Source organism: Agelaius tricolor, unplaced genomic scaffold (assembly GCF_023055355.1).
Source record: "Agelaius tricolor isolate 1412-34295 unplaced genomic scaffold, bAgeTri1.0.p SCAF_12, whole genome shotgun sequence".
In the NCBI taxonomy this organism is placed as follows: Eukaryota; Metazoa; Chordata; class Aves; order Passeriformes; family Icteridae; genus Agelaius; species Agelaius tricolor.
In genome coordinates, this window is record NW_027269272.1 from 22,119,128 (window position 1) to 22,142,347 (window position 23,220).

Below are 23,220 nucleotides of genomic sequence, written 5' to 3' on the forward strand. Positions count from 1 at the left end.
TCCCAAGTGCACACATGCGTGCACCCACGTGAGTCGAATCCCAGCTTTTCCTGAGGAAGCTGGGATAAAATGGAGGAGGGATGGTATCTTTTCCAAGCTGAGCTTGGAGGGTTTTGCTCTGGAAGGTGAGGAATGCGTGTGGCCAGCATGTTCAAGTGTGGTTTGGCAGGCGTGGAATGGCACGATGAGTTGTGCACTTGTGCCGTGGTAGCACAGTGTGAGAGGGAGAATTGGGCTTGCAAGTGAGCACTGAGGAGGTTTTGTGTAAGCAACAGCTATTGCCAAATGTGGTCTGTACTCAGAAAACCAGGCTGTACCTAGGAAATCATGTGCCAGAGCGCTGGGGTAACTCTTACTGGTTTTGGGACAGGTGGGAAATGGTTGAGCCTGTCTGAAAGTGTTTCTCTGGGAGTGTCACAGTGCAGACATCAGTAGGAATAACTGGAGTGGAATAGCCCCTGGAAGGCTCACTGCCCTCATTCCTGCCTGGGAAGGGGTGACATGACACCCTCTGAGCAGGAGACCCTCCAGGCTGGGTCCTTCATCACAGGATCCCTGCAGGATCCTGGGGTGCATTTCAGGAGTGCTGCAAGAGCTTCCCATTGAAATGTGCCTGAGATGTGACAGTGGGACCTCTGTCCTGTGGCAAGGTTGAGAAAACAAGTTAGTAGGTTGAAAGGTGGTGTGATAGCTTCCTCCATATGTTATGAAAATCATGGAATGATGGGAATCCTTGCTGGAAATCCGTCTTTAGGCTGAAATGTTTATGTCAGGTTTAGTAGTGTAGAAAATATGTGAAAATCAAGGCCTTGCATGGCAGGTACCCATTTGTGAATAATTACATGGCAGCAGAGCTCAATTAACAGGGTTTTTTTTAAAAAGAAACAAAACAAATTTGCAGAAATACAACCTTAAGACTGCAGTAAAAAAGTGAGTTACCTGAGAAATGTGAATCTTTTTGTTTGCCTATATGACGAGAAGGGGGAAATGCTAAATACTGGCGTGGCATCACAGCCAGGTCTTACAAAAGTAATTACATAAATGTTCTCGGCCCACCTTCCCACCTTTTTTTGCCCTTTTTGAAAAGTATATATATCCTTTTAGAACATGGAACACTTTTGCATCCTTGGAATTGCCATTTATTCATTTACCCGTAACTAAATTAGATGTACTTCTGCTTTTCTGAATTAGCCTGTTTCATTTTCCATGCTTTTAGGTGCTTTTAGCTCTAATTTGTGTGGTGTCCAGGTACCACAGTCAGAGAAGAATGGATGGGGGAAGGAGAAACCCTCCCATCAGTCCTGTCCCTGCACCCTTCTCCAGATGAAGCTGTGGGGTCAGTGGCTTATTTACCAAGTCCTCCAACTTCTTTTTCAGATGGATGCCAGGTACCAGGGGGATAGCTGGTGTCAGTTGGATGCCTTGCCAACCTTAGCAGGACTGTAGTGGAAATGAAAGAGAGAAAAGCAGAGTGTGAAAACCAGAGGAAAATGGAAAGACTGAAAATAAAGGGGTAAGAGGAGGAAGGCAGTGAGGAGGCAGTAGAGGCTCGTAGGACTTGGATAAGCTGCTGTCAGACAATGCCACAGAAAGCCTGAACTTGTATTTTTAGGGACACTTGGGTTTATACTTTACTGTAAATAATGGGTTTGGGGGAGAAGAAGAGAAATGACTGTTCTTCCTGCCATCTGCCCCACTAGGCTTTGTTTCACTTCTGCTTTCCTTCCTTGGAACCACAGCATTTGCAGAGAGAGAGGTGTTGGCATCCTCCCACCCATTGCTCCTGGGACTTGCCCCAGCACAGCAGAGAATTTCCAGGTGGCACATGGGCCAGGGAACCACCATGTGCCACCCACCTCCTGGAAATCTTTGCCCACTCATTCAATAGCAATTTACCACCACCTCTTGCCATCCAGGACCAGGTTTGCTGTATGTTGGAAGATTTCCCCTAAGTGTTTGTATTTCAAGTGGCTCTGGGCTCAGAGCAGAAAAGCAAGGGCTGGGTAATCTAATTTGCATAAAATCATCGAGGAGAATGGGATGCTTGTTTTGGAAAGACAGGTATATTTTTGACCTGTTTACTGAGCTTTCAGAAAGAGGAAATGATTTGAGATTTCCTCAAAGGGATTTCAAGCTGTCCAGGAATTTCAGGGGAGAGCAAGATCTGCTTTTCTGTTGTCACATGGGGTGTTTTTCACTTCTTCTTTCTGCTTTGTATTTTCACAGAAATGGGGCACATTTCTGCTAAATCACAACATTGTGCATCACTGATAGTTCAGGCAGGTTTTATGAGCCCTTTTAAAAGACTCTTCCCCCATCATCATTTAAGACAGAGAATTACTTTTATTTATCATCAGCATAAACCCTTTCAGGAGGGAAAGGACCATGGTTTTGTAGCACATTAATAGGCTGCTCCAGATGGTGTCCTGAGCAGGTGTAAGGAGCTTTTCCCAGGCTGCAAGTGCTGCTGAAATCCCTCACTCTTAACAACTGTCCATGACCACAAAACCCAGCTTGCTATTAGGGGACAGCTTGGCTTGGCCATCATTCAGGGCAACTAGTGGTGACTGATCTCCTTGCATGGCTTTACATCTACATCAAGGCAGTTTATCCCCTCTATATTTACATTTATCTTCAGGGTAGGTTTTATTTGCTGAATTCCATTTCTTTCTGGTCCAGCACATAAGTGCTTTGAGAGCCTGAGAAGACAAGGAAAAATACTGCAACAGAAATTTATGGGGTGCTTGTGCGTGAAAAGAAATAAGATTTATTGAATTCTCTGGTTCTTCTTGATCTGGAAAGTACTGGGAACAGCAGCCTTCAGGGAATACTTCAGCTCAGCTCTTTCAGAGACAGGAATTTGGAGATCTGGAGGAAGGAAACAAAATGTTAAAAGCTTAAAAAAGATTAATAGAAAAAAGAAAGAGACTTGTAGCACAGGTACCTAATCCAATTGAGATACTTGTGTCAGAAGTTTTGATGATGGCTCATTCTTTTGTCTGAAATTACTCATCTTCCTCCTTTGTTTGAAGCACTGGAGGCTCATGGCTTGTAGGCAGCAAGGATGAGTTGTGGCTTCTGCAGTCACCTCCTGTGCAGTCCTGATGCTGCTGCCAGTGACTTCTCAATCACATCACTACTGTGAGCATTAATAATCACAGTTATTCACTTGCAGTTAAATAGCCAGGATGGATTTCAGTGGCCTTGCAGGCTCCCTGGAGTGAGCTTGGTTGGAAGCACCATCTAGAGAAGTGATGCTGGGGGTCAGCAAACCTGCTCAAGTGAGAGGCAGGAGCAGGGTGCTGGAAAGGAGGGTCTGAGCTAGGGGGAGCGTCTGTCCAACTGTGCTTTTTCCCAGTAAAAAGATTTCTCTCCACACTTGTTGTTTCATTAGTGAGAACTGGCTCATGCAGCTTCTAAACCCCCAAATAGTGGGAAGGGGAGGGAGGAGGATTAAAGGCCAGACTGATGGGTGGGTGCTGAGGAGCACTTCCATCTCTCCTGGAGGGACTTTGAATGTGTTTTGTTTAAGGGCAGTGCTGCTGGGACTGTAAACATCTGTAGGGATGTGAAACAGCCACATCAGCCACACAGAGTGCCCAAAGTGTTGCAGTGGTGTTCATCTAATCTTTACTGACCTGAGAGCTTTGGCTCTGAGGGAGAGGTGTAAATACCAGTGCTCAGCTGGTGGCTGGTCCCTCCATCCCACCTGCTTTCTGCTTGCAGTTAGCCTGATTTCCACCAGGGAACACCTCATTGGGAAGTCTTGCTTCTAAAGGGCGATGATCTGAATGGAGACAAGTTGGGCATTGGGAGGGAGCAAAAATGGTCTGCCACATTTGTTGTCCCACTGTCTAATCTTCCATTTTTGTATGACTGATTGAATGGGAGAGGACTTCAGGGGAGCAGGGATCTTCTCTATCACACCCTGAACACAGGTTTTCCATCTCAAGACTGATGCTTGAGTGGCCCTTGGTCTGGCTCTGGGTGCAGCTCTGCAGCACTTGTGGCAGAAATCTTCCACCTGTTTCCCTGTGCTGCCCTTTCCATGTTAGTAACGCATCTTCCTGTTCAGCCAGCACTTCCTTTTGTGATACAAAACAAGCTCTTCTCCTAAGGAGCTTTTTTGTTCAAAGGGATCTGTGTGTGCTTTTGTGAGGTGAGGGAAGGAAAATCTTTTCTCTCTGGAGAGGACCCAGGTGGCAAACATGCACCCAGGAGAAGAACAGCACAAAGCAGAGACACATCCAGAGGTTTAAGTTCATGGCCCTCTGGTGCCTTTGCTGTAAAAATCCTCTGCTTCTCACAGTGCTGCTCCTGTCTGAGCAGATGCAGCCCTGGCATTCCATTATCCTCTGGGAGTCTCCCAGGTTCACCTCTTGCAGAATGTGAGGAGCACCAGGACATCTCTGCCTCATCTCAGCCTGTCACCTGCATCGTTAGGGACAAGAGGAAATGGCTTCAAGCTGCACCAGGAGAAGTTTAGATTGGCTGTTAGGAAAAATTTCTTCACAGAAAGAGTTGTCAGGCACTGGAACAGGCTGCCTAAGGAAGCAGTTGAGTCACCCCCCCCAAGGGATTTAAAGGATGAGTAGATGTGGTGCTCGGGATGAGGTTTAGTGCTGGCCTTGGCAGTGAAAGGTTTACAGTTGGGCTTGTTCATCCTAAAGGTCTTTTCCAACCTAAACGATGCTGTGATTACTGAAACAACAACATCAACAACAAAAGAAGAGCCAAGCACATCTTGTAGCTCCCTCTGGGAAATGTGGTGTCCGTGGAAATATTAGAAACTGAATCCCAGGGTGATATTTCTGCAGCCAGTGTGTCCTGCTGAGCTACAGCTGCAGGAGGGATGAGAAATACCAGGCAATTTGATTTCAGTGCTCTGCTCCAAAGGCAAAGGAGCAGGTTACATTTATGATGGCATTTGTACAGAAAAACACATCTGTCCAAGGGCTTTGTGTTGTCTTTTTTGGGCATTAGAAAAGGGGTTGATCTTTTGCTCTCACAGGCTGCTCGTTTCCCCTCTGATGCTGGTCAGAAATTGGGTGATAGTAACTGAATTTTATCTTTTACCCTTCACATTTAAGGAAACCCTGTGTTCTCTCCTAAATGCTGGCAGCTCACTGTGTGCTGATTGGAAACAGTCAGTGCTGCACTGGCAGAGCTGGCTGAGGCCAGGGTTGAAGCTGCAGAAGCCTGAGTCATCTCGTGAAGCAGATCAGCTTTTAATTACAATTTCTAGTGCACTTTTTAAGCAGTCTTGTGGAAATGCTGTGTAGAAGCATTTGAATTAAAAATGTAAAGAAATTTTGTTGACTTTTTTTTCCTTGTTAAGTCTTCTGGGTAAACAAAAGCCCTTTGCTTTAGGAAAAAATAATTAAGAATTTATAGACCGCTGTTGTTTGAAGGTGTGAATGCAGGGTATGGCTGTGTGAGGAACAATTCCTGATATTCTCTAACATGTCACTACACTTAAGCAAGGCTTTGGAGGCTTTTTGCAATATGGCATCACCCACTGCATCATCTTTATGGGGTAACTGTAGTACTATTTTGCCCATTTTTACCAGGGGAAACCATTGAACAGCAAAGAGCCCAGACTCTCACCCAAGGTTGAGAGCACTTGGTGAGGATCCAGGAATAGCACCCAGCTCCTTGCCTTGGCCTTGGTCTTGCATCCCAGGAAATTGTCTCACACCACACATCACTGGCTGTGCTTTCTATCTTCCTTGGAGTTTAAGACTCCACAGTGCACTAAAAAATCAGCATTAACTCAATCAATGCTCCAATGTAAAGGGTATTTATACACCCTAGTAAGTGTATACAAAACTTACCCCTGAATGTGAGTGTTTGAAGGATTGGGCAAACTGACAGGTTGGGGTTTTTTTCCCCCTGGAAAATGCAGGGAGGACCTTCCCTGTTCTTGCATGTTGGTGGCTTCTACAAATGATCTTTGCCCAGGTGAGCAGTCCCTGAATACCAAGCAGCATCACCAAACCAGCATTTTGTCTGACAGCCAGCTCTTGCTGAGGGGAAAGACCTTGAATATGAAAGAGCTTTTTAATATGAATCTGCCTGTAACTATTGGTGATTTCTAGTGCTTAGCAAACATTGCTCCTACTGGGAAAGGGTCAATAAAAAGGGTTAACAGTCTTCGGTGGGCTGGGAAGAGTGGCATGTTGTCCTGGCTGTAGGGAATGGGATTTCTGGGTGGCCTGAGCTGCCTTTAGGTAGGAGCAGGGTGCAGCTGGTCCAGAGTGGTGCTTCTAAAGCTGTACCTTACCAATTTCTTTCTCTTAGTACAGCTGAAATTGCAGGTTTGTGGCGTGACTCAGTGCAGTGCCTGGCCTTGGTTCCTTCCTGGCGTGCCTGCAGCACGGCATAGTCTGTGTGGATTAGCTGTGGATAAGGTCTCACACTGAGCTTTTCAGATTTTCACTAAGATCTTTATCCACTGGAATAAAAGGCCATCACCCCCTGCCCATATGTGTTCTCCCTGCAAAGCTGCAGGCAGCCTTCGTGAGCTGCCCACGTTCCTGCAGGCAGCTTTTTGGGCTGCTTTGAGAGCTTTTTGTCTGCTTTGTTTCACTTTGCAAATAACTCTGAGTAAAATCCATAGCCTTCAGTCGGTTCCTTCAAACTGTACAGCATTGATTTGTGTCTGTACATGTTACTGCTCTCTAATGGCTGCAGAGCCCTCCTGCCTTGATAACCACATCAGGCAGTGGCTGCAGTCCCAGAATTGCCAAACAGTGACCTGCTGTGCCAGTGCTGGGCTCAGCCCTCCTGTCCCCAAGTGCTGAAGGTGGCAGGGACACACGGTCCTTTCTGGCTTCCTCCCACTCATTCCTGAGCTGTACTGTTCCCATGCAATCCCTGGTACTGATTTAACCTTCCCCTGCTAATCCCAAGTCCTCCTCCTCCTCTTCTCCCTGCTTTCAAATCCCTGGCTAAAGCCCCTCTCTGCTGTGCTGCCTTGTGGCAAGGCTGGATGGGGGGGTTGTGTGCAGGGCTGGGGAGGGTCTTCTGGTTGGTGGGGTCTTTAGGGCTCACTCCTTTCCTAGAGGAGGCCTTGTACCCCAGTTTATCTAGCCGAGAAATGAGGACCAGTGAGGAGCCCTGGGTGTCCTGGGAGAAGGGTCCATTGGCACGCAAGGGCACCCTGTAGTGGCATCAGGTCTGTTTTGGAGTGACCTGGCTGCCTTGCTGCTTCACAGAAAAGCTTTTCCTTGCCAGTGTGAGGGTAGGAAATTCCTGCTTGAGAGAGGAGAGTTGGAGATGGAGAAGCTGTAGGAGCAGAGTAGTTTAATCTGCTGATCGACACTGTTGATCCCAACCCGCAAGGCTGGCTTAGAGGGTGAGCCACAGAGGGGCTGTTCTGCAGCACAGCCAGAAATCACATCTTTATCCCACACAAAGCAGCAAGTGCCCGTGTGACAGACACAAAGCAAATACAAGAGTGAAGGGGTCTGCATGTCATTCATCAGCCTCCCTTTTCCAATAAGCAGTTCTAAAATTTTGCTGCTCGATACCTGACTTGCCTGAAACATTGGACAACACGAAAGCTTTGATGCCTCCCCGTGCAGCCAGATTAGTATGTATATCACAGAGGATTGCTCTAGGCATGGCTGGGTCTTTTAAATCAGTAAAACACAGGCACTGCAAAACGTTTATTGACTCCTGACAGTAAGTGACTCAGGGTAGGATGGGATGGACAATAAGTTGTCAAGGCTGCTCAAGGCAGACAAAGAGCCTGGAGGCAAGTCTGGATGAAAGGGAGTGTGATGTCCATCTGCCTTCAACTGTGTGAGGTCTAAAATTGATATTTGAGCTGACATAGATAGAGAAATGTGCAACACAGGGTCTGCAGTATCTTGAGTTACAGAGTCATTGGGATTAGGGGAGCACCTCAGCCCTCCACAGAAGATGATCTGGGGTTATTTATGTCATTGTTACACTCATTTTCCTCATGCTATGACCTCAGTCACCCAAGAGATATAAGTGAGACTTTCTGGCAGCTGTGGCATTTTCTCCTAAGCCCCATAAAGTGTAAGTACCTTTATCAGCTTGTTCTTGTTACTTCTGCCACCCTGAGACAGGGACTTGGAGTCAGCTCAGGACTGATGAATGAGTGAAGCCTGAGTGTGTGAATTGGCTCAGGTGCCAGTCAGCCTTGCCACGTGGGCAGGAATCAAGGGGGTTAGATCTGTGCTGATCCAAGGGTTTGCAGGACTGGAAAGGCTCAAAGAGAGAGGCAGTGGAAGGGTTGGAAGATGGCTTGCTGAGGAAGTGGTTCAGGGTGACTGGACGTGAATCCTGGCTTGTGATGGGCATGTTCAGCTGTTACCAGCATTGGGACTGGACCTCAGAAGTCCCCAAATTTCTGCTGGATTTGGAGTGTTAGGGTTGGTGCACAAATGAACCTGGTGGATTTGTGTTCAGGCTCCTTTCTACAAGCAGAGAGCCGTGGAGCAGGTGGGGGTGACAGAGATAAGAGCCTGTGTGATAACCTCTGCTGAGGTGTCCAGAGAGATCCATGGTGGGATCTCATCCTGGGCCATCGTGTCTGCAGAGAAACAGGGCCATGGGGGCATGGGGGGCAGCTGTGCTATGCTGTGAGCTGAGATAAAAGAGCACTGCCCTGCAGTCACAGGGAGAAACACAGGGAACAGGACAGACATGGCTGGGAGAGGAGGCTGGGCTGCTCAGTCAGCTGTGGTGATTCATGGGAACATGGACACGCTTGGTTTGTGCCATTGGCAAGTCAATGAAATGCAGTGGAATCCCTTCATGAAAAGCCATTGACAGCCATAGACTTAAATTTCCTGAATTAAATGGCCGGGGAAACACCACAAATATTGGGCTTTCCTTCTTACTCAGTTTTCTTTACACAGCCACAAAAAAAAGAGCACAAAACCCTCAAGCAGCTTTGGATAACAGATGCCTCTGTGTTACCTGGTTCTCCTGTTGCTGTCTCCTGCCACCAGTGCTGTCCATCCCTGCTGCCAGAGAGGATGCCAAGCACTCAGGGTCACAGAAGGTGGTTCTGCCTTGCTGTTGTTGGTTGAAAAATCACCTTGCACTTCACATACCACCTCCAAAATTGGATCTTGCTACTACGAAACTAGAGCCGAAGTCAAGCAGATGGCACTGCAGAGGTGTTTCCAGAAACTCCATTTCCATCACTGTGTGTAGTGTTTTTTTCCAGAAGGGCCATTTTTAAAACTCAGTTTGCAAGACAGTTACTGATTTGGGGAATGGCTTAAAGAGCAGGTGACAGTTTGGATGTTGAAAAGCAGCTGTTTAATGTGGGGCACAAATAACTGGGGTACCTGTGTCCTTCGGTGTTCTGGGATGGATTGTCATGGGAGGCAGCAGCACACGCTTGCAGGCATTAAGCCCTCTCTGCCCTGCAGCAGGGAGCAGGTTAGGAACAATCTCTTTTGAAGGGAATTGTTTTTCTTACAAGTACAGAAGACATAGCAGCAGCTGCCAGAGCACACAGTGTTGTAGAGACCATGCTGGTGCCCCTGAGCTCTGGACACAGCAGCTCATTCTCATGCTGAGCTTTTGGTCTGAAGTCATGAGCAGCCCCAGTCATTAAATTACATCCCTGGTGCCCTGGGATTCCTTTTCCTGTGTCCTGCACAGAGCCTGCTTCATCTGTGGTGGGAGCTGGTGCCTAAATCTGCTGGGTTCGTGCTGGAGTTTGAATGTTGAAGCGGTTCTGGCCCCAGTAAAGCCAAGGTGCCCTGGGGCCAGGCAGGAATGGGTGGCTGTGGGTTGCAGACAGCAAAAGCCTGTGGAGATGGGGATGTGTGTGGCATTCAGCAGATGTGACAGCTCCCTGCTGCAGCCCAGGCCTGGCCAGGTCTGTGGTGGCACCCTGTCCCATGCCAGGCAGCAGTGCTCTGGGGGAAGGACCCAGCTGGGGGACAGCCTGGCTCCTTCTTGGGCCACCCTTGAGAGCCAGGGGTCTCCTTGGGAATGCTGGCTGGTCACTGCTTCCCACTGGGAGGAAACCTGGTGCTGCTGTCAGGACATGGCCTCTGTGGAAGGGTGCCTTGTGGGTCTCCTAAAGGCAGATTTAATTTTAGTTGTGAGCACTGCAGCGTTGAATAGGCAGCGACGTGGAACAGAAGCACAGTGGGGGTGTTAAGGGGTGGTAATAACATGGCTGTCATGAACTAATGCTGTTGGGAACAGGCTGTGCTGCCTCCTTTTAGCTGTGAAAATGTGCACTTGCAGAGGAGCTGGGGCAAAGGGAGGACAGGCTGTGTGGGAGGGGAAGGAGCACCCCAAGGCCTGGCTGCTGCCCTCCTTGCTGCTCCCCTTGGCAGGGACCTGTGGGGATTGCCCCATGATGGATCTGGGAATGCTGGGGAAGGCAGCAAAGCTCCCAGAGGGCCTGGGGAGGCTGCATGGGGTTCAGTGATAAATGGTGGCATCCCTTTCCTTCATCCCACTGATATGTTCTTGAATCTTGCTGCCTTCAGTGTGGGATCAACTCAGTGAACATTGTCCTGAGACACTGCTTGTCCTTCTGCTTTTTCTTATATATACATTACTCTTTGTCAGGAACAGCTCTCCTTAGTCCTTTGGTGCCTCAGGTTTCCATAGGCTGCTCCTAAAAACCACTTTTGGGGTATATTCTGTCTGTTGATGATCTCCATCTCTCTCTGCTTCCTGCTGTGGTGCTCAGCCCACTCCTCTTCCTGCCCAGACCTGCTCTTGTTGTGGCTTTGACTTCCCTTTACCAGAGCAAGGTTTGTTCCTGGGCCCTGACAAATGCAGAAACACCTTGAAATCTGCTCTGTTGCAGGTTTTGCTGGGACCATGAAGTGCAGACCTTCAAAACCTGCATCTTCAAACACTTGTGGGCAAAACCTGTCACAGTCCTTGGTGTGACCATGGAGGAGATGCACAGCCTGACTTGCCCAGTGGGCTGGTGCTGAGTGGTGCCACAGAGAGTGGGGACAGTGTTCTAAGCAGTGTTCTTCCCTGGTGGAAATTAAAAATGGGGCAGGCCATATCTAGAGGAACCATCTGCAGAAGCTTCTGGAAGGATTCAGCTCTCTGATGCTGATTTTGGACTATTTAGGGCAATGGTTTTGTCCATGGAAGAAGGAAACCTGGTTCCTCCTGAGCTGGAGGTGGGAGTCTCCAGCCTCATTGGAACTACAGGAGGGACAGAGGATGGAATAAGTACAAGCCTGAGAGATGTGTTTCCATTATATTGGGAATATAAAACTGTAGTCTTGCTCACCTATAGGCTGCAGTGCATGTTATTTCTGGAGATGAATAATATGCTAATTTAACAATTTCGTTTGTTAATTTAATAATCCTGCCTTCTTTACTTAACGTCAGAGCTATTGTGGAGCTGCAGTAATGGAATTGCAGCTCTCAGAGCTGCAGAGTCCTGATCAGAGCTTGGATTGATACAGAGGGCTGGAAAACACTTCAGTCCAAAGGCCAGCTCTGTTGGGTCAGCACAGAGCATTAGCTTGGCTCTGTGCAATTAGAGGTGTCTGTGCTGGGAGCAGATTTAGGCTTTTCCAAGGGGAAGCTCTGGTTGTTCAGTCCAAACTGAAGTATTAATAAAAATGCCCAACTGAGCACCAAAAGAGAAAAAAAAATCCATTATGTTTAGTTTCTCTTTGAGTTTTTTAATGTTTTTCAATATTTTGCTCTTTAAAACCTTGGAAAAGATGAGAGGTGTAAGGAGAGGATTGGCTGTGAATGAAATTTGTGTTTGTCCCTCCCAGTGAAAGGTCTGCTCTCCAGAAATAGCCCAAAGGAAGGCAGCAAGTTGGGCAGAGGTGTAGGTCTGTGCTCAAGTGAGCAACCAGTGTTCTGAGAGCTCAGGAGAGAGAGGAGAGCCTCACCTGGCCACCAAGTGAGATGTCAAACACTGGATCCAGCTCTTTTTGTTTTTCCTCGGTTTTCCATTTCTTGGAGTTTCAGGTGTGCCATGTTCATTGGAGGATGCCATTTGCAGTGTTGAAGTCTGGGGAAACAGGGGCTGGTTTAAGTGGGGTTTGCCCCAAATGGAAAGGAACTGCAGCAAGTCAGTCACGTTCCTTTGGTGCCTCGAGGCAGTGGGATCGCTCTGAAGCTCTGCAAATCTGTTTGTGTGAGCCCAGGAAAGGATGGAGAGATGGAAGGGTGTGGAGGGAAGGAAGGACACTGCCATTGTGGCCAGCTCCTGCTGTAGGAAAGCAGAGAGATGGGACTGAACCCCTGGGCAGGGTGAGGGCTTGGTCCCCAGCCTGCCCTGGCTTGAAATCCCTCTCCCATACTGGAGTTAAGCGCAGGCAGCAACAATTAGGTTTGGCCCATGATGGTTCTGTTTTAATCAAAGAGATCTGTTACTCCTTGTTAAAATAAGCATTTTCCCCATCCTGTTACATGACTCAGTTTTTCTTATGCTGGCCTCCAGTGTTTTAACTGCCTTCTCAGATACATGGATTTATTTCAGATGTATTTGAAGAGATCTGTAAACCAAGTGCAAAGCTTGGGTACGTCATTTTTAGCCAGCTTGTTTTGGAGATTGCTGAATTTTCACACTAAAATAAACCTATTTTTTACATCAGTAAGTATTTTAGCCCCTCAGACTAGCTGGAGAGGGGATTTTGGCACCCTCAAGATTGCTTTCAATGGGAAACCTAGTACATAAATGTGCCTGTACTCTGTAAAAGCTGAGAATAAATCATGCCAGGTGCTATAAAATGGTCTAATGTACAGCAGGATGGCAGTTCAGCTTCACAGCTCCTGTCGGAAGTCAAAGCTCCTTCTCCCAGGAAAAATTGGATGCAGTTTTCAGTGCATTAGTGCTGAAGTGCCTGCATGCTAAAAATCTTGGACTGAGTCCCTGGATTGGAGCTACAGGAAAAGAAAGAACTGGCAGGACCTAGACCATGGAGCTGTGAGAGGTTCTGGCCTATCCCAGGAGATCTTAACTGCAGAAGGTCTTGGATGCTGAAGCAGAATCTGGAGGAGATGAGACTCACCAGTGGCACCTTGAATGGTGTGTGTGCAGAAGTGGGGCTGGGCAAACAGTTTTTTTGTAGCACTTAGCAAAAATTATGTGTGGACACAGAAAAGTGAACTGGTGGCTTCTAACCTGGTAAAATCTCTGGTGAGATTCTTCTAGGAAGAACATGCAGGATGTGGTGGAGCTGAGGATGTGCTGGGTTTGGAGGCAGGGGTTGGACAGTAGAAAGGGTGGTGGTTGGGCTGCTGGCACCAGGGTTAGGGTTAGGGTTTGAAGAAATTGAAGAAATTTCTATGGGAGGCTTCTCTGCTGCCAAAGTGGTGATATTTGGACTTTTATGAGAGTTTTTGTTGTTTGTCTCACTGAGATTTCTGTATGAGACACAGTGTTCCTCAGCATTGTGGCCTGGTCCCAGCAGGGCTGTGCATGTTGAAATCTCAGCAGTGCTTTGCAAGAGCACTCTAATCCCACTCATTTGAATATTTACATGCCTCATTACTAAGGGCAGTGCAAAATGGTTGGATTTTAAGTGTTTTGCTGTAAAGCATCAGGCATACAACATGGTTACTCCATTGAGTGGCTGCAGTGGGGATTTTGTATGCATGGGGCATTGGAGGCTGCATGTCCAGGCTGGGAAGTGTGAAAGATGTTGCTCTGCCTGGCAGAAGGAAATAGGAGCTCTGCATTTCCCAGCAAAGTGACAATTCTGGTTGTGTCCCACTGGCTGCAGCAGGTGGTGGGTCATTTATTTTGCTGGATGAATAAAAGCTGACAGCACAAGTTAAGTAAATATGATGGAATTCATTTCTGGGTACAGAAACTGCAGCTTTTGCTTAGAGGTAAAATTCATGCTTGTGCAAGGAAAAATTTAAAGAGCAACAATCAATCATCCACTTTCTGTCCTTAAAATGTGGACTTCAGTTTTGGGCCAGGATATGCAGTTGTTGTCTGCAAAGGCTGGTATTGAGGCCAGGGTTTATTTGTTTAGTAAACATAATGCCTGAATGCATCAATTGATGTTTGAAAGCATTTACCAATGTTCTGATTGTGTGCTGGTCCATTACACTTTATGGAGTGTGAGGACCACAACCTTTGAAGAAAAAACTCGTGGTGCTTGCTTCATTTGTAGAAATTAGTCTTAATACTTGACATTATCAAGTTAGTGATAGTTGATATAACATTTTGAGAGTAATTAGGAGCATGAATTTATGCTCAGATGGATGTTCAATTAAAAACTGTGGCAGCTTTGAAGATCATGCTTGAATAATCCTGAGGCTGAAATGTGGGTTTGTGCCCAAGTGAACCTTGACAGCAAATCTGGAGAGGGGGAAATGCTTTAGTAGCTCAGTTTTCCTCCTGTATGTTTTATGCCTTTGTAGCCCTCTCCAGCATGCCCATGGGGGCACCAAAATGGAGGACTGTTGAAAAAGTGGAGATTTTCTGTTGAACCACAACACTTCTTGCCTGTTTTGAGCCACATCTTTGGTGTCAAGGAGGCAGAGCTGAGCAAGGGAGCAGGAGTAGGGCTCAGTCTTAATGTGGTTTTTGGACAGATGATGGCTGATGGTGTGTGATGGTTTAAAGGAAAAAAACACTGCTGTGGTGATGGTTTAAAGGAAAAAACCAACAAGTTTTGGTGGGCGGAGGACACGCAGGAGGTAGAAGCATCACAACAAAGCTTTTTGGTGCTTTTCTTGTATTGATACCCCAGTCCTCTTTTGTAGCTTCCTTACAGCAGCACAGATTAACACTGGACAACTTAACACTTCACATTAATCAATTAATTCCCAATTTCAGCTTGCCTTGGCTTTGGCAGAGGTGGTTCTACTTTCTGGTCCAACTGGATACTTTGGAGAGACTGCAGGGGCATGGGTGCTTCTGGACTTGCTTCCAGGCTTTGGGCACAGGCACTGGAATCTGCATGGCCAAGGTACCAGAGGTGGCTGATGCTGTGAGAGGAGTTTATTGCTGTCGTGGCATCTTTTAATGGGTACAGGTTGGATGCTGATTTATTTCCTCTGTTACATCTCTCACGTCCAGTTCTTGGCGTCTTCCTCCAGCCTGTCTGTATCTTTATTGCAAATTCAAGGACATCTGCAGTAGGGTAAAAATCAACTGGGTTTTCTAAACTGTTTATGAAGGTTTCACAGCAAGCCTCAGTGCTGAGCAGTAGGTTGAATTAAAAGGGATGGTTGACTGCTGAGGAGATGCCTGTTTTCCCTGGATGGCTTCATCTGCCAGGGTGAAGCTCTGCAATCCATTGTTGTGAACAAACTACAGAAAAAGCAAACCTTTGCTACAATATCCCAGGGTGAGCACTTACTGGTTCTACTCCACCTGATTTTTGCGTGACTAAGTGCCCCTCATGGCTTACATTAACATATGTTTCCAAGTGGTTTATTTTGTTTTGGTAAATGTTTACACGATATTAAGTTCTTACCATTGTCTGTGAATGTTTGGGAGGTGTGCAAGGAGGCAGCAGATTCCTGGGAGAAGGATGCTGTGGGCACACAGGGATCTTTTTCCCCTTGGCTGGTACTGAGGGAAGCAGGAGCACTTCACCACGGCAAAGCTGGGGCATTTCTTTAAAATACAAAATGAGGTGGTGGTGCATCACATGAAGGAAGTATAACTCCTAAACCCATGGTTTGGAATGCCCCAGCTTGCTTCCCCCTCCTCCTCCTCCAGCTCATGGGAGATGGGGCGTGCCATGGTCCAAGTGTTTACCCTGCTGGTGCTCTGTGGGCTTTAATTAAAGTGTCAGTACACATGGGGACTTCCTAGGCAAGCCAACAAGGACAAATTTAGGAAGAGGAGGGTTTGTTTCTACAGATCATGCTGTCTAAATAGATGGTGTCTAGTGATGTGCCCCTCCTTCCCCACGGCCACATCCAGGGGATGCTTCAACCACAGCCTGGGGCTGCTGGGCTGTGCTTGCTTTTATTACTTTTTATGTTGCACACTCCTTAAAGTAAAGCTCTTTTTCTGCTGCTAGAACATGGGCTTGCTCAGGACGTATAAATTGTGTTAATAAATGAGCGAGGAGCCCTGGTGGGTGAATTGGCTTCCTGGTGAAGTCATAAATTTGGAGAGGATGATGCTGCCTTGCTCCACAGCCGGCGCGTGGGTTTGCTTCCCAGCGCCGTGCCTGGAAACCTCAGGGACCAGGGAGAGGTTCCCATGTCTGGTAATTTAGGGCTCTTGAGCTGAGATGGTGTGAAAGATCATCTCCAGTCTGCAGGAGGGCTGGGAGACCTGACACAAACCCCAGCTCATCAACGCACACACTGCTGTGGGGGCAGGAGGAGCCTCCCATTTAGGAAAAGCTTCTATTTTTCCCTGTTTCTGCCACACTGCATCTTGACCCCTCTTTGCTTCTATTGCTGGTTCTGTCCTAGGTGTGTTAATTATCAATGCTTCAGGGCAGGAGCTGCCACTGCCTCTGTGTCTTCCACACCACATCTACAAGATGGGGCCTTGGGCAGCTCCCACAGTAAATGGAAATGTAAACTGGGAAATAAGAATGCTTCCCTTTGCCTCCTGTCAGGATCAGCATTTGCTGGCTTTCCTGGAGGAAAAACATCTTTTCCTCAGGCTGCCTGGTTTGGAAGCAGAGCACATGTCCTGCAGTTGGGGGTGGGAATGATTTGATACGAGCAATTTGGATGTGATGTTGGGTGATCAGTTTCTCAGGAAAGGAGGAAAGGCTGGGAATTGCCTTGCTTGATAGCAGTTGTGTTGGTTTTAAGACCTCATAAATAGTTGGAGCTCTTTTATATTTTCACCATCTCTCCCAGGCATTTTCCCATTAGGATTAATGTAGTCAAGCTCTGTGCAACAAACAGTTCATTGCAGTGATTTGCTGTTTGTTTCAGTGGCTGAAAACTGTAAAAACCTCTCTGGCCTGCTCACCAAGTCTTTCTGAAAAGAAATAAATTACTGGGCAGAGTGAATATGGTGCCCTGCAGGCCAGGGGTCCCTGGTGTGTGCCCAGGGAGCTGGGATGGGACCCAGGTGGGCTGAAGGCAGTGTGGGTACCCAGCCAGCACATTCCCACCATCTCAGCTCCAGCAGCCCCTTTCCAGCAGAGTCATGCTCTGTGCTCAGGAGAGGCCCCAAGCTGGTTTTTTGTGCATGGCTGAGCATTAAAGGGTAATTCCAGCACTTGTTTGCCAGGCAAATACAGCACTGAAGGCCCTGTACTAATTAATTGTAGTGGCAGGAGGAAGGGGAGGGAATTGCTTTCTCATCATGGCTGCTGTGAAGATGCTCTTGAAAAAGCAACAAATAACGTGTGGATGCTGCCAGGGCGAGGAGATTGTTTAAGGATATTGTTCACTGTGAGGAAAACATTGTCACTGAGCAAAACCAAACAAATTTCTCCTTTTTCTTTTGCAGGGTCGTCATGTTAAAACAGGCCAGCTTGCTGCTATTAAGGTTATGGACGTCACCGGGGTAATGTATCCTCCTCCTCCTCCTGCATCCCTAAATTACAGATAAGAGGGGAAAGGGGATGGGGTGTGATAGTGTGTGGGGGTGGGTGGAAGGCTGATGTTTCCTGGGATGTAAATTGCTTTTGTCTTAATGTGATGTGTGCCATTAAGAGGTTTTAGTTTTAATAAATATGTGAGGAAAAAATACATCTGGAAGAGTTTTGGAGATTAAGTACTTCATGCTGAAACAAAGCAGCATCCAGTTCCAGCAGTGGCTCTTATAAATACCCTACTAAATTCTGAAGAAAATCATAGAATGATTTGGGTTGGAAGGGACCTTAAAGATCATCCAGTTCCAATCCCTGCCATGGGACACCTTCCATTGTCCCAGGCTGCTCCAAGCCCCATCCAGCCTGGCCTTGGACACTTCCAGGGATGGGGCAGTCACAGCTTCTCTGGGCAACCTGTGCCAGGCCCTCAGGACCCTCACAGGGAAGAATTTCTTCCCAATATCCCATTTTACCCTGCCCCCTTCAGTTTGAAGCCATTCCCTCTTGTCCTATTGTACATGACTTTGTCAAAAGTAGCAACAGGATCGTGTGTTCATAATTCATTTCTGTTTCTCTGCATCCATGATTTTCACTGAAGAGCTTTTGTTCACCAAAAATATGTTGCAATTATTGTAATGAGTAACTTCACGAGGCAAGTCAAATAATTCCTGTGCATCCTACTGATAAAGAGAAAAAAACCCACACCACCCTGGTCTCAAAGGTGGCTCTTTTGAAACTTGTGTCAGACTGAGAACCACGAATTTACAAATCATTAAATTAATAACAAAATTATGGGGAAAGGATGCTTTCACCATTTCCCTGTTGCCACAAAAGAAAAAATTATTTAAAAACAGAGATTCATTTAGGAGCGTGGCATAAAGATGCTTTTTCTTGAATTATTTTTTTTTTTCTAAGTGCAGTACTATCCCTCCCAAAGTTCCTGCACTAGAAACAATGCCAGGCTTGGAAGTAAGAATGTGTTTTGTTGTGTTTTGTCTTTTTTTTTTTTTTTGACTGGAATAACACATTTCAAAATTAGGACTCGATCACAATCTACCCACCCTAATTTTTGAGTTAATGTAGCTTTCAGGAGCTCAGCACATGCAGAAATGACTCTCCATGAAAGCAGTCAGCTGGCCTTGGGAATCTGTTTTGAAATACCTTAGATAATATGGTGTGGTATTAATATCTATGGGACCTTCATCCAAGTTATTTTTGGTGCTAACAGGTGAAATGGTGTGTGGAAATAAGTCTGTAAATGTGAATGAGATTTGTTCCTGTTTACTTGTAGTATGTACAAGTGCCATTTATCTTGTTCTCGTGGGAAGCAGGCTCCAAGGGAATAGGCAAACTCACCAAGCATAAACCCATGGCATAAATAGCAGTGAAATTCCCATGGGATGAAGCCTGATGTTAGAATGAATTTTAGCTGAGAAATCAAAATATAACTCTGAGGCCAAACACAGGTTTAGATTTGAATCCACCCTTAATTCAGTTGTTTTAAAATACTCCCAAGGAAAGATATTGGAGCAAAGTACCTGAAATCTGATACTGCCCAGTAATAATTTCATACACATCTTTAAGTAGATGTCCCTGATGTAAGACTTTGCCTTGTAAAGCTGGGCCTCATGTCTGAATGTACAGGGTGTAAATCAGGTATTTGTCATGGGATGTGGCTTTTGGATATTTAGGTATTTTTCCCTTAGGCTGCTTTTAGATGGGGAAGGCTCGTTCAGGGCAGGAGCACAGGCTCAGGCAGGATGGGCAGTGACCACAATGCAGGCAGTGCTGACCTGTGCTCTGCCAAGGGCTGTCTGGGCTTCATAGCTCTTGGTGCTGAAGGCACTTCTAGAGCCTGCAGGAGTGGTCCTGGGCATTGCTTCTGGAGGAGTTTCTAAAGCTGGTCCCTGCATTGTGCCTGCAGCCATGCTTGGCACCTGCTCCAGGCTCAGTGCTGCTGAAAACCCAAACTCAGTCCTTGGCCTCCTCCTCACACACAGTGTCAGAGCTGCCACTGCTCCATTTGATCCTGACCTTCCACCCCACCTGTTTTTGCAGGAAGGACATCCCTGGTGACAGTGTGTCTTTCAGAAGTCAGCAGAGAGCAGAATTAGTGGGGTCATCCCAGCCTTAGCCATCTGCAGCTTTGGAGTGTGAAGCCCAGGCTGGATGGGGCTCTGAGCAACCTGGTCTGGTGGAAGGTGTTCCTGTCCATGGTGGGGGGGTGGAACCAGGTGATCTTTAAGGTCTCTTCCAGCCCCCAAACCACGGTGATTCTGTGTTCAGTGAGCTCCCAGGCAGCATTTCATCCTGGCCACATGCTTTGCACTGAACCCCAACAGGCTCCTGACAATGATGCTTTGTTTAACTCATCTCTGCTCTTACTAATTATCTCTTTGGGAAGATTGCAGAACAGAGGTCCTCAAGTTGCAGCACTTCATCAGTTTGGGCAGCTGCTCTCTCTGAATTAAGGTTCAGATTCATTTTCCAGGGGCTGGTCCTGCTGTGTGCTGCATGACCTACATCCAGCAATGGATGTCACAGAATCAGCTGATGGAGGCAAAGTGAGGCAGCAAAGCCTGGCCTGTGGCTTTTGTTGGGTTTGGGATTGGAGTAGTTGCAGCGGCTTGCTGTAATGATTCCATCTTCTTCCCTACTGGAAGGAATTTGCTGAGGATTTGCTGCATTTGCTGAGGATGACTGCTCTCAGTACTCCTGCTTGGACCAGGAGTTTGGGCTGGAGCCCCCAAGCCTGGCCATGCAGACACCTGGCATCCCCAGGTGCCATCCACAGTTCTTATGCTTTGGAGGCTTTTCCCACCCATTTTGAGTTCTTCAGCTTGAAGATGGAGTCAAAATAAAACTTTAGACCAAGTGTCCCTCTGGCTTGCCTCCATGTATTTCCTAGAGAGCCAGGCATGAATGGAGGGATGAGTGAAAAGCTGGATGGGTGCTCAGAGCTGGAGGGATTTTGTGCTGAGTGCTGCTCCTTGCTCTCAACACTGCTGAGCATCCAGCTGCCTTTTAGTTCTTGTTGCAAAGGGCTTCAATTAATAGAACCATCTCTGATAACCTTCATGTTATATGCCCTGGTTTCCTGGACAAATGAAAACAAGCAAAGTTGTGTTGACTGCTTGAAGAGAGGTGATAAAGGTTCTTCCAGGATGGTCCCCTGGTTTCCTTTGTAATGTTTGAACCTGTTCCTCCTCCTCTTTGGTGCTTATACCCTCCGTGTTCTTACCAAAAATAAAACTGGAGGTTGTTTATGCAAGCTCCATCCAGATATTTCTTGTACTTGTTCTTCCTGTCTTCACCTTTGCTGTTCTTCCCTGAATGGTATTTTGGGAAGAGAGATGTGTTTCTGTCCGTGTTAGGTGACACCTGGTCAGGGGGCACTGCTCCTTGAGAAAAGCTGCTCCTGCAGCTCTCTGCTCTCTGGGTGCCTTGTCCTTTGCCCATTTGTAAAACTGAGGTCAGGAGAGGCAGGTGAGGGACACGGGAATAAAGGAGAATAAAGAACAAGCAGCCCTTTCTGGTCCTTTATAACAAAGCTTGCTGACATCAAGGTGCTGAGTGCTTCCTGTGGAAATACGGGGGGCTGGAATTCAGTCAGCTTAAAATAAAACCAGGGCACCTTTGATGGGTGTGAGACAAAGAGGTGGGACATGAAAACAGGTATTGGTGTGGCTCCTCTGCCCCTGCTGCTTCAGCTAAAGCCACTCTGCAGGTGGGACAGAGAGGGGCTGGGACAGCCCATGGGAATGGTGCATGTCACCAGGACTGAGTTATTCTGATGGAGTTTGTGGGTCTGCAGCCCCTGCCTGCTCCCCATGTGGTGCCACCCCACCATCAGCAGCTCCTGGTGTCTCCAGAGGGCTTCAGGGTGGGCAGGAGTGATGTGCCAGAGAGCTGGGAGCACAGGAGCACTTCTGCCATGCAGTGGTTTGTAGAAAAACGCCTTCTCTGGTGTGTCTGTGAGGGTGCATCACTGGGGTAACACAGGTGTGGTTGAGCCTCAGAGCAACATGAGTCTCCAGAGCAGCTCTCATGCTCCCAGGATCTGCTGCAAAAGTGGCTGTAAAAAATGGTGCAAAAAAACCTGGGAGGTCAGTCAGGAATGGGGTGCTTGGAAGTTCACCCATGTACAAAGACAGCTCAGACCCTGTGAAGTGCAGTCTCCTAATGCCTCTGGTTTTGTCTTTCTTTTCTTTTCTTTTCACCTCCCCCCAGGATGAAGAGGAAGAGATCAAACAAGAAATTAACATGCTGAAGAAGTATTCTCATCACCGAAATATTGCTACGTATTATGGTGCTTTTATTAAAAAGAACCCACCAGGAATGGATGATCAGCTCTGGGTAAGTTGCTTTCTTTTCTTCAAAATAACTGGGATCTAATAGAGATTTTTTTTACTCTGAATTGTCCTCTTACCAGCACCCAGCTTACACAGAACCCCTTATTTTGCATTCATCTTCTTTAAAGCCATGGCTTTGATCAGGCTCTTACTGCACTGCAAAACACATCTCCATTTTGCCATCAAATCTTGCAGGCTGATTGTAAACCCATTTTTATCCTGAAGTGTCATTAGCAATATCTTTATTACAATAGTCAGTTGGAAATCATTCCATCTTCTGGCAGCTGGAGGGAGCTGGGAACATCTCTGGGAAGATGGAGGCTGAGGGTGATTCCTGCCAGCTCTTGGTGGTACCTCTTGTGCTTCACGTTTCATGGAGCCTGTGCAGGCACATAAAGAGGAGGGGACAGTGAGGGGAGGTCAGGGGGCTCTGTGGCTGCTCAGCCACTTTGGTGGAGACGCCTGATGTTGCTGAAGGGCACTGAGCTGCTCTGCATCTCCACAAATCCTTGGCTGCCTCCTCCTGCTGCTTCCCTTGTCAAGGCCTTCTTGGTTATTAATTCAGCATTCCCAGAGCAGGGAGGATGGAGTTTAAATCTGCTCTATCCCTGGGGAGAGACAGAGCATCAGAGCCCACTCCCACAGCAGCAGCTGGTGCTCAGGGCAGGGCAGTGGCACCACAAGTCAGGGCTCCAGTCGTTGCTGTAAAATTAATTAAAGTTGTTGTGCTGTGTTCTGAGCTTGGCTGTGCTGGTTGGAGTCTCTGGAGCAGCAGCCTGCAGTGCCTCTGGCCATCAGAGCAGCAGTGTAGGACCCTGCTTTCCTTAGAGGTCTCTTGGAGAGAAGGCTGTGTTATCAGTACAAGGACCTGCATGTTGTCCTGTGGTTGAAAAAGTCTTTATTTCCTCCCAGTCTTGTAAATCCAGTAAATTCTGCCTTACCCATGTGAGGGGCTTTTTTAAGTCTGTGCCCAGTGTTGGGACTGGTGGAGGCATTCCTGGGAAAGCTCCCCAGCTGTCGTGGTGTGACAGGAAGTAGGTTTCCTGGGATATGCTGTGGTCACCAATAGGTGTTCAGATTTTAATATTGGCACCTGGTGTGGCCACTGGGGACAATGGATACCCCTCTGAGAACACAGGGGTTAAAAATCATGTCCTGGCAGCACATGAGAAGCGGGGGGTGCAGTGAGAAGGTGTCCAGCCACTTGTGGGAGTCTCCAGGCAGGCAGAGCCCGAGTTTTTAACCCCTTTTTGGACAATGAAAACTTTACAGAACATTAACCTTTCCCAGAAGAGAGATAGAGTGGAAGATGAAGAAGGAAACAGGCAAGTGTGATGAAGGTCTGGGCAAGTGAAAGATGTCGGGAGAGAAGAATCTTAGGTGGGAAGAGA

At 47.3% G+C, this 23,220-nt stretch overlaps 1 protein-coding gene across 5 annotated transcripts in view; it reads left to right on the forward strand.

The window, feature by feature from the left end:
• The window catches only part of TNIK (TRAF2 and NCK interacting kinase), a 150,786-nt gene that overhangs the window by 58,988 nt on the left and 68,578 nt on the right, over positions 1–23,220 (forward strand). For all 5 annotated transcript variants that reach the window (XM_071438070.1, XM_071438072.1, XM_071438073.1 and 2 more), the window contains exons 3-4: positions 17,393–17,449; positions 21,708–21,833. In XM_071438070.1, coding sequence (XP_071294171.1) covers positions 17,393–17,449; positions 21,708–21,833 — 183 coding nt within the window. The remainder of the gene's footprint in view (positions 1–17,392; positions 17,450–21,707; positions 21,834–23,220) is intronic.